The 10,335-nt window shown below is 41.0% G+C and overlaps 1 protein-coding gene across 1 annotated transcript; it reads right to left on the reverse strand.

The window, feature by feature from the left end:
* Positions 1 to 231: 231 nt before the first annotated feature.
* LOC143859980 (putative ADP,ATP carrier protein At5g56450) lies at positions 232 to 10,057 on the reverse strand. The gene is made up of 2 exons (XM_077370474.1): positions 9,592 to 10,057; positions 232 to 1,274 (listed from the first exon to the last, which is right to left on the reverse strand). The coding sequence occupies exons 1-2, from the start codon at positions 9,913 to 9,915 to the stop codon at positions 642 to 644; spliced, it is 957 nt and encodes a 318-aa protein (XP_077226589.1). The 5' UTR covers positions 9,916 to 10,057; the 3' UTR covers positions 232 to 641.
* Positions 10,058 to 10,335: the final 278 nt, after the last annotated feature.

Consider the following 10,335-nt stretch of genomic DNA (forward strand, 5'->3'; position numbering starts at 1 on the left):
TTCGGTTGCAGATCCGGAATTCACCCGAACTGAGAATGGAGTAAGGATATTCAGAGTATCCATGGTGGTAATGGTGGCAATGTGTAGTTTTGGGGTTGAGCCCAACCTCAGTCAAAAGGTGCTTTTTGACCCAACCTTAAGCTCGTGAGTTCAACCCCTGCTTACCCATCAAAAGTATAAGAAAAATAACAAGAACATTAAGCATCACTTCACCCACCCATCCATAAAATCTAGCCCAAGAAAAAGCAACCTGATTTTGGAGCGATTGATGAACAAGAGTAAATCAGGAATACATCATTTCCCTACTTTTGTAACCTGCTTACTTCCTTTCAACACCCCTCTTTGGTGTCCAGCAAAAACAGAAAGAAAAGAGAAATGATGAAAGGAAAGCACTTTCACTTGAAACAAAATGAACAAAATGGCTGCCTTTATTGTCCAAAACGAGCAAGAATGCAGTCATTGCCTTGGAGCCTTGGAAAATCATGGCAATCCAATCTCAGATTTCTCATCCACAGTCGACAACGAAACCCAATCTGCTACCAACCCAGGCTAGCCTTTCTAAAATGCCAATTCGACTCCTCTATACCTCTCATCTACCCCTTACATATTTCGCAAATGAATCAACAAAAATCATTTTTCTGTCATAATCCACCCCAATTCACGAACCTTCTAATCTCATCGTATAACACTAGAATTGCAGCAGCACCAGTGCTCCTAAACATATTGGACACTGTCCCGCGATAGAAAGAAGCCACCCCTTCCAGCTTATAAATCTTCCTCCAACAGTCCAGAGTGCTCTTGTACATTGGCTGCTCCAAACCAGACTGCATCATCATTCGCCTCCGCACAGTATCCAATGGGTAAGATAACAGACCTGCTGAGGTGGTAACTGCTTGGGCTACCACCCAACGCTTCCACAATAGTGGCTCGGGTTTAGACTCATCTGACATAATTTCTTTTGCAGTGTCGAAGCCGCCAAAGTAGAGGCCACGATGGACGATCATCCCATGTAGAGAGGCAGGAAGGCCTTTATAGATGCCTGTGATTCCGTCTTTCTTGTAGATGGTGTTGAGGAAGTGGATGATGCCCCTGAATTGGCGGGCGTCTGTTTTGCCAATGTCTGCTGCGAGGCGTGTGTGAGCTATATCAAGTGGGTAGACAATGACAAGAGTTGTACACCCAGCTGCGGCTCCTGCCACGAAATTTGCAGGAGCCCCGTACATGAAATGACCATCTTGAGATGTTCCATTCTGTAGCATTGTTCTGTAAATATCCTGTGTTACAGTTGATTGGATAAGCAAACATGATCAGGACAACAAACTACTGAGTTATTTTGCGTAGGAACACTAGCTATTTCACTATTGCATCAACTTTCAAATGTTCAGTGATTACTTAATAACAATCATTTCAGAATAATACTTACTGGTTGATCAATGAATGCAATGAGCGAAATAATGGAAATGAAATAAAAAGCATGGCATAAAGTACGAATGGAAAAGCAGGGCCAAATGTGAAGAATTACTTGAGATATTCTGGGCTCCATGAAGCCTGAACATCGAATATAGGCATACAAGTGGCTTGCAATCTAGAGGTATAGGTTGGCCAAACAGAGAAAGACCAAGACTAAGCTACCTACATATCATGCACACTCCTTTTTCTTCCTTTTTTAAAGTAATAATGGCAAATTTTCTGAGAAATAGGCTGCTCACCCCTAAGCAAAATTTTGGACTCTTGACAATAATATTGTAGTAGGCTGTAGTGATCACTAAAGGCACTTTAGTCATTTATGATTCATCCTTAACAGATCCATCGTATGGGTTTGGGCCTGTAGTTCAATACGGTACAAGGTTCGACATGGATGTCTTTTTCCAGCCCAATCGGCATTTCAGATTCAAATGACGTGGAGGCTAAAGCCTTGCTATGGGGGCTCAAGTGGGCGGTTAATCACCTATCTCTTCCTCTTATAGTGGAGGGTGATTAGTCGAATGTCATCGCTTGGGCAAATGGGTCGGCCCGTAGCCTGTGGCAGGCACCATTTTGGAAATCAGGGACTGTTGCCGGAGGATTTCTCCCTCTCACTTTCACTCGCCCCGCTCGGCTAATGGAGAGGCTGACTCCTTGGCAAAAGAGGGAGTTGAAAAATCTGGTATGGAGGTAATCATAAACAGAGTCACTTAAGGTGCTTGTCCAAAATTGGAATCGTTGTATGGGGTAGAGGGATGTTGGCGAGAACTTGTCTCACATGCCTACATCTAATTGTACTTGAATGTTGGATTTTCAATAAAATTTGTTACCGTTTCCTCAAAAAAAATTACGGTACTTAGTATGAGAGTAGATGATGCAATAGGTGCTTTTTGCTCTTTTGAAAATTCCTATCTCTTTTCTCATCCTACAGGGTACCAGAGCACCTGATAGAAGATCAACGAGCCTCACTGCTAGAAGTTTGAATTGGTAGACCTAGGGTGGACTAGAATCATTGTAGCTGGGATTCAAGCCTGTATGATGGTACGACTGCAGGCAGCAGATGTATGGACGGGTCAACAATAGAGTTGTGCAAGAGTGCCAACGTGATCCGAAGATCTAGATTAATCAAGATCATTCAAGAATTTTTCAAGAATTCAAGGCTTCTTGAAGTAAATATTTTGTCTGCAACCTTTCAAACCAAAATACAGTCTTTCGATTTGTAAGCTAGAGGATAATCTGTGAAGAGATCTCCATCGAAGTGTTTTGGGGGAAGGGGAAGTAGTATTTCAATTTTTAAAAGGTTGGACAAGAACTCACTCAAGGTATAAAACTGCATTGACTGAAGCAAGCAAATGATTGACGTGACATGTTTTTTTATTGACCCACATATTGGTAGGGCCAAATCCGAGTCAGCTCAGCTCGGGCAAGTAAATAATTGCCTCTGGGATTTTTTAAACAGTGCTTCTTAAATGTTTTGGACTAGAATTACAAAGTACAGTGCTTCATAGGTTTTCTGGTAAGAAAAACCTAAACTATGTTTACTGTCACCCTCTCCCAATCTTTAACTTTGTCTTGAAGTTCTGAAGCTTCAAGGATCTAGATGTAGATCAGATAATTGCACTCTCAAATTTGAAGCGATGCATTCATAGAGACTCATACTATCATTGAGAGGTAAAACTAACGGCAACAATTTCTTGCTATGGCCTCAATAAATGAAGAGTTTGGTAGCAGGCAAGATGAGGCTTGGATATGTAAAAGGTATGTTTGAAGAATTGGATGCTTCAATTTGAAGTAACTGAAATAGGAGTTGACCAATTAATTGGTAGGACATTTTATGGCTCATAGAGCCTCATGTTAGTAATAGTTTGTTGTTCTTGAGAACTGCAGACAATAATTTCATCAGCTCTTCCAAAAGATTTGAGAAGCACCACAAATAGCGATACACTCACAAGAAGCCTCCCAGTAGATTTCTTATCAATGTCACGGTGATAGAACTGTTAGCGAATAACAATCAGCTATGAAAGGAATCTGAATTGACAAACTAGCAATACTTTTCATCTCATGATGCGAGAGAAGTAGAAGATAGCAGGAAGCAGCTGAAGGGAAGCCAAATTTCAAGTACATTGCAGATCTAACTGCAGTGACCAATGTCATCGAGGTTTCGAAAATCCTGCGATGTTAAAATAAAATAACATCACAAGATTTTCAATAAAACATGAGATTTATCTTAATTTTTTCTTGTAATATTTTTACGATATATTTTTCTTGAACCATGAAAATTCGAGATGGTTGAAGGCCGCCATCAAAAGAAATGAAAAAAAATGCAAGGACCCCTTAAGGTGCGAGGTGATAAAAAACAGTCAGCTGATCCTCTCCACCTACAATGGGCCAAAGCACCTCCCTAGGTATTGGTAGAACTGGTGTCTAAAAATGTAGATGTGGCAGAAGAAAATCCTAGTCGACACTGCCTGATCCGGTCGAGTACTCGGTTGACGCGGCCATAATTCGGGAGTCAGTCAAAGGAGTTTTTATTGATTCCGTAGGGCAATACACGGAACACGGCAGCAAAACACGGAACGCAAACAAGGTAAAAGGGACTCAACTCGGGGGAAAATAATGGACCACAGTGAACCATGTGCCTACTCAGGGGGGTCAAATCCGGCAGATCACGTCATCATGAAGATATTAATTTTGAATGTTAGAGGGCCGGGTACTCTAGCAAAAAAGCCCAGATGAACCAGTTGATGGTAAAAACTAAACTCGACATTCTGTGCATTCAGGAAACTAAGATGGATAGTATGAACTGAAACATGATAAAGGCACTAGGGGGGAAAAGCAAGTTGGGACTTTGAGACAATTAATGTTGTGGGAATCGCGGGCGGGGTTTTGGTGACATGGGATGCAATTATATTGAAAATGGTTGATAGCTTCATTGGAAGGTTTTCAACATCGGTAGTTCTGAAGAATGTCTCGGAGAATTCGTTGTGGACCTTTACAGGAGTGTACGGTCCAATCCATGGGAGGAATTGCATGAGGTTAGGAATAGGTGGTCAAAACCAAGGCTGCCAAAGCAGGAATTGAATGCGGGAATCGAAGGCTCCCGGAATGGTCGGAAGCGGGAATCGTGAAGTCACCAGAGATTCACCGGGGAGTTGCAGGGGAGTCACTGGGAATCGCCAGGCAGTTGGGAATCACCAAGGAATCTCCGGGGAATAGCAGGGGAATAACCGGAAAATCGCATTTCACATAACATTAAACCGCGGTTCCCAGTGGGAATAGCGTTTCCAGGGAATCATAAACCGCGATTCCCAAAAGTGGAAATCGGGTTTCTGGCGAATCCGAACTGGGATTTCTAGTTTTTGGGGATTCGAGAAGATTCCTGTTTCGAATTCGAGAACTGGGAAATCGCGGTTCCCCACTCCCAGGGAAGAATCCTGCTTCCTTGGTCAAAACCACGGTGCTTGGGAGGTGATTTCAATGTGACCATAATGGTTGAGGACAGACTAGGGTGACCAGTTGTATGAGGGCTTTCACGTATTTTATTGGCCAGAATTAACTTGTTGATCTACCTTTGATTGGTGTGAAATATACATGGGCTAGGAAGCATAGTTAAAGTAGAATCGACAGATTCCTTATGTGCCCTCAGTGGCTTTCTTCCCACCCCAAAGTGTGCCAAAAAGCATTACAAAACACAATATCAGACCATTGCCCCATTCTTCTTGACCCTCATCTCGAGTCGTGGGGTCATTCTTCCTTCCTCTTTGAGTTACCTTGGATGAGGTACCTAAGATGGAAGAGAATCTGGGTGAATGGTGCAATGGAATAAATGTAACGGGCCCAGTTGACATGAAGGTTGGTCAGAAGCTTTGCTACATTAAGAGTTAGTTAAAGGAGTGGAACCAAGAGAAGCTGAAGGGAATGAGAGATTACTTTCCCATATCCAGGAAATTTCTAGAGCTAATGAGGAAAGCGTTGCCTCCTGAGGAGGAAGTGAGGGAGATGGGAAGTTATGAGAAGAATTAAAAAAAAATGGTTCTTCGGGAGGAAATCTAAATCTATTGGAGACAGAGATTGAGAGTGCAATGGTCAAAAGAAGGGGATAAGAATACTGCCTACTTTCATGGAATAGCAAGTGTGAGGAGGAGATGTAATTGTATATCCTCATTGGAAGTGGAAGGAGCCCTTAAGGAGGAAAATGAAGTAATGGTGGAAGAAATAGTGAACTTTTATACAAGCTTTATTCATTTGAGGAGGTGGTCTATCCTTTGCCAGAGGATGTGACTTTTAGTTCAGTGGAGGAAAGAGAAAGGGATGCACTAGAGAAATCGTTAGAGGAAGAAGAGACTAGGATAGGTCTCTTTGCCTCAAGCATGGTTTAGGCCCCTGGGCCAGATGATATTTGCATGGGTTGCTTCCAAAGCTGTAGGGAGGCTGCCAGTTTTTCAAGGAGTTTTATGATGGATTGTACCTAGATTAAGGAACTGGAGCCACTTTCATTGCGCTTATTCCTAAGGTAAAAGGGGATGTGAGGATTGAAGAGTTTAGACCTATAAGCTTGGTAGGCCGTGTCTATAAAGTTCTGGCATAAGTTTCAGTTGAAAGATTGAAGTGGCAAAAGTTTTAGCGGAAAGATTGAAGAAGTTGCTTCTTAAGATTGTCTCTGGGAACCAGTCTGCTTTTGTGCAAGAGAGACAAATCCGAGACATCGTCTTAACAGTGAATGAGGTGACGGATTACTATCTCAAGAATGGAGGGAAGGGTGTTCTTTGTAATCTGGACATGGAAAAGGAGTACGACGGCGTAGAGTGGGATTGCTTGGAATACCTATTAAGGAGAATGGGATTTGGGAATAGATGGTTTTGATGGATTATGAGAAGCATCTCCTCATGTTGGTTCTCAATTTTGATTAATGCATCTTCTAAAGGCTTCTTTAAGCCATTGCAGATGGATAAAAAGAAGCATCTCAGGTTGGTTCTCAATTTTGATTAATGGCTCTCCTAGAGGCTTCTTTAAGCCATCCAGAGGATTAAGGCAGGGCGATCCCCTCCCCCTTTCTATTTGTAATGGTAGTATAGACACTTACTAGACGTCTAGATAAAGGAAAAAGTCTTAGATTGGTTGAAAGGTTCAAAGTGGGAAACAATCAGCTAGAAATTTCTCATTTGCAGTTTACAAATGATACTTTGGTATTTAATAGCCCTAACATGGAAGGGATACTCAACTTGAAATCCATTCAGAGATCCAACTTTCGTAAATCCGAGCTAATGGGAATCGACATATCTGATGAGACGGTCGAAGATTCAGTGAGCCTTCTTGGATGTATGATGGATAAGTTTCCCTCAAAATATCTAGGTCGTCCTTTGGGGCCAGAGAGACCGAGGAAGAGGGAGTGGGAACCGATAGTGGAAAGGGTGGATAAAAGGTTAGATACATGTAAGCAGAACTCGGTGCCCTTGTAGGGAAGAATTACACTCATCAAAAGAGTACCGGTAAATATCACAATTTACCAGCTCTCGGTGTTTAAATGTCCAATGAGTGTAATTAATAAAGTAGAACAAATTCAAAGGAGATTCTTGTGGGGTGGAGCAGACAACAAACGGAAATTTCATACCATAAAAAAAACGGAAATTCCACTTGGTAAGATGGGAGGAGGTATGCAAACCAATTAAGGCTGGGGGTTTGGGAAATAAGAGGCTAAAGGGGGGTAATAATGCTCTACTTGGCAAATTGTTATGAAGGTTTGGGAAAGCGGAGCCATATCTGGACAAAGGTCATCGAGTGCAATTACGGAAGTACATCGGGAACTGGATATCTAACGACAGATTCAGACACAATGGAGTCGCAGTATGGAGGGACATTTTGAAGCAGACATTCAGGGTTAATGAAGGAATAAGATTTAGATTCTGTTCGGGCAATAGAATCCGATTTTGGTATGACAGGTGGTGCCGGGGCGAAGCACTCAAGGATATGTTTCCAGACTTGTTTTCAGTGGTGTGTGATAGGATGTGTTTGTTATGGACTGCTTTGAATAGGTGGAGGGAAAGATATATTGGAAGTTAAATTTCAGAAGAAACTCCTTTGATAGGGGACTGAGAAGAGTACGCACATACGTTGGGAATGTTAAAGAAGTACTTCATCAAAATGTTGGACGAGTTAAGAGGGTTTGGACTTGGTGCTATTCCGGTGTCTTCAACGTCTAAGTCCTACTATACTCAGCTTGCTCTTAGCCCTGGGCCATCGCCTATATCCATAGTATGGGACATTCCAGCTTCCACCAGAGTATGCGCATTTGGACGACCGTTTTGTCTTATTAAGATCCTCCCACTCAATCATCTTTGCAGCCGCCACATGTTGATTGTGGATCATTATGCCTTCTGCGTTGAAAGTAGTGAGTAATTGGATCATTTGTTCTCCACTGTAAATTGGCCAGAGAAGGCCTAGAGTTCTTTGATCCCCCCTCTTCCTTGAAGAGTAAGAGGTGAATAAGGGGGCGGGGGGTGGGGTTGGTGGGTGGGGTTGGTTGGGGGTTTGTTAGCTCACGTACATTTTTTTTTGAGATAGGCCCCACATATGTATACACTTGAGGCACTAAAGCAGGATTGTTTTGGTCCAATTTGAGGGTTATACTGGTGTGAAAACTGAGAATGGAAAAACCACACAAAATTTGTCTTTTTCCTTTGTAAATTTCATAGGTTTGTAAATGTTTAGACGTAGCGGTGTAATTACATACCCGGGTTGGGGTATTTTAGTCATTGTACATGAACCCTAGTCGCATACATATATAATACATGTTTTGAGAGGGAGAGACATTCAACTCTCTCATCTCTTTCTTCTCCATCCCTTCTCTCTTCTCTCTTCTCTTTCATTCATGGAGATTAAGATACCATGAACAGTAAAATAGTGGACTTTAGAGACTTCTATTTGTGTAGGGTTTTGATTCTCTTAAAAGTTAAGATCTAGAGCTACGACCAAGTTTAGATTATAGTGTAATGGGACTACTATATATATATTATTAGATTCGGGTTCTCTTCTTTCTTTGGGTGTGATGCTAAAGAAGCCCTTTTACAGTGATTCTACAAGTTCTACATGGCATAATGCTGCACAGCTAGACCATGTGATGTTTGAATGATATATAATTTGGTATAAGATTATTATTTTTTATTACACTATCATGTTTTTCTCATGGGCATGAACATTTTAGTATCGCATATTATATGACTATTAGGGTTCTTTTGTTTTACTACACTCATGTTTTTCTTATGGGTTTGAACATTTTAGGATCACATATGATGTGATAATTAACGTTTCTTAGGAAACATTGTAGGAACCTACGTTAAGGATTCATTGAATCTCTACCCTAGTACCATGGTTTTGCCACTTCCTAGCCCTAATATAATAGCATCATTTACATTTCATAATCTTACTGGGTAAGATCTTGAACAACAAAATCTTACCCAGTATTCCTAGAATTTGCCCAGTACCATAGTTTTGCCACTTCTTAGGTCAATTAGCCTCATTTACATTTCATAATCTTACACTCGATTAAGAAAATAACCCAATACCTACTAGAATTCGCAAACCTTACATCATCTTTCTTTGTCACTAATTGAAGCCCTTAAGTTTTGAGTTACACCACCAATGGTGCCCCTCTGATAAAAACCGAAATCCAAAGATAAATACATTCTTATTCCCATGAAAAAATAAAAAAGAGAAAGCCAAACAGATGAGAAGTTTTGGTGTTTGATATGCAACACAATAAATGCATTCATCTCTTGAAAAATTCAACTTCAAAAATATCATACAAAGAACAAAAAATATTAATAATACTTGAACCCCACTTTTCTATCATCCACACCCAAATTGCAATTTAAACCTTCTAAAGCTGTAGTTTATTTGCAATTTGGGTGCAATTTGGCCTTCCTAATCTGCAATCTAGACAGGCCCAAATTGCAATTTGGGTGTACAATCAATTGGTTTCGATACATATATAGTCAGTTATTGGAAAAGAAATATACCCTAGAACAACAGAATGAAAATCAGAGACAAGAAATCATAAGAAAAAGCAAATGGGTTTAGAAATATACTCATGTATTAGAAAAAAGAAGAAGTGAGGAGTTAAATAGTTACCTTGAGGGAGAAATTGAGGGCAACAGAGGGGTAGTACCTAAGAACACTGCTTCCATTTCCCCTCCAAAGAGACAACAAACCCTCTTCCTTAACCGTCCTAAAAAGGCAATCAAACATCCCTTTGAACCTTCTGTGGCCCCCACCAGAGATTATAGCAACGTTGCTCTCTTGGGTCTGTAACAAAAGCTTTGCTCGTTCTATTGGGGCCACGATTGTGTGCACGACCCCACCCATCAAAGCCCCCGCCATTAAATCCTTGTAAAAATTCAATAACCATGTTTTGTTCTTCAGTTTCTTCTCTTCCTCGCTACCATTTTCACACATTCCTTCTTTCGCTCTCTCTCTCTCTCACTTTCTTCCTTTCTCTCTCAATTAATTACTCGTCATTCTAAAATCTCTTTCTGTGAATAAATGGGGGGTGTATCAATCAAAATCCCATCCCTGGAAATGAAGGCATGTATTTGGGTTTTTCAACTAGTTGACGAAGGAACATTTATTTATATATCGTGGTTGGTGGGTTCGATGATCAGGGCAAACTAAATCTAGTGGGCCCGACTAGAGAATGAAATTTGTATCGATCATGCCATCCTGGCCATCGGATCTAGATAAGAAAGGTGCAGTTTTTTGTTTTTTTGTTTGTTTTAACAACTCATTTGAAAGATGGTTTGATCGTAATGGCTAATCCAAGCAGCCAAACAAGACCAATCGAAATCTGACCAGTTTTTTTAGTGGTCTCATGTTTTG

The sequence above is a fragment of the Tasmannia lanceolata genome, unplaced genomic scaffold, assembly GCF_043159265.1.
Source record: "Tasmannia lanceolata isolate RefF3 unplaced genomic scaffold, GAP_Taslan_0.1 ptg000003l, whole genome shotgun sequence".
Taxonomy (NCBI): domain Eukaryota; kingdom Viridiplantae; phylum Streptophyta; class Magnoliopsida; order Canellales; family Winteraceae; genus Tasmannia; species Tasmannia lanceolata.

Excerpts from the sequence above, each read along its gene's own strand:
- LOC143859980 (XM_077370474.1), bottom strand. The coding sequence starts at position 9,915 with ATGTGTGAAAATGGTAGCGAGGAAGAGAAGAAACTGAAGAACAAAACA. Across the intron at positions 1,275-9,591 it reads CCCTCAATTTCTCCCTCAAG|GATATTTACAGAACAATGCT; the intron begins GTAACTATTTAA and ends ACTGTAACACAG.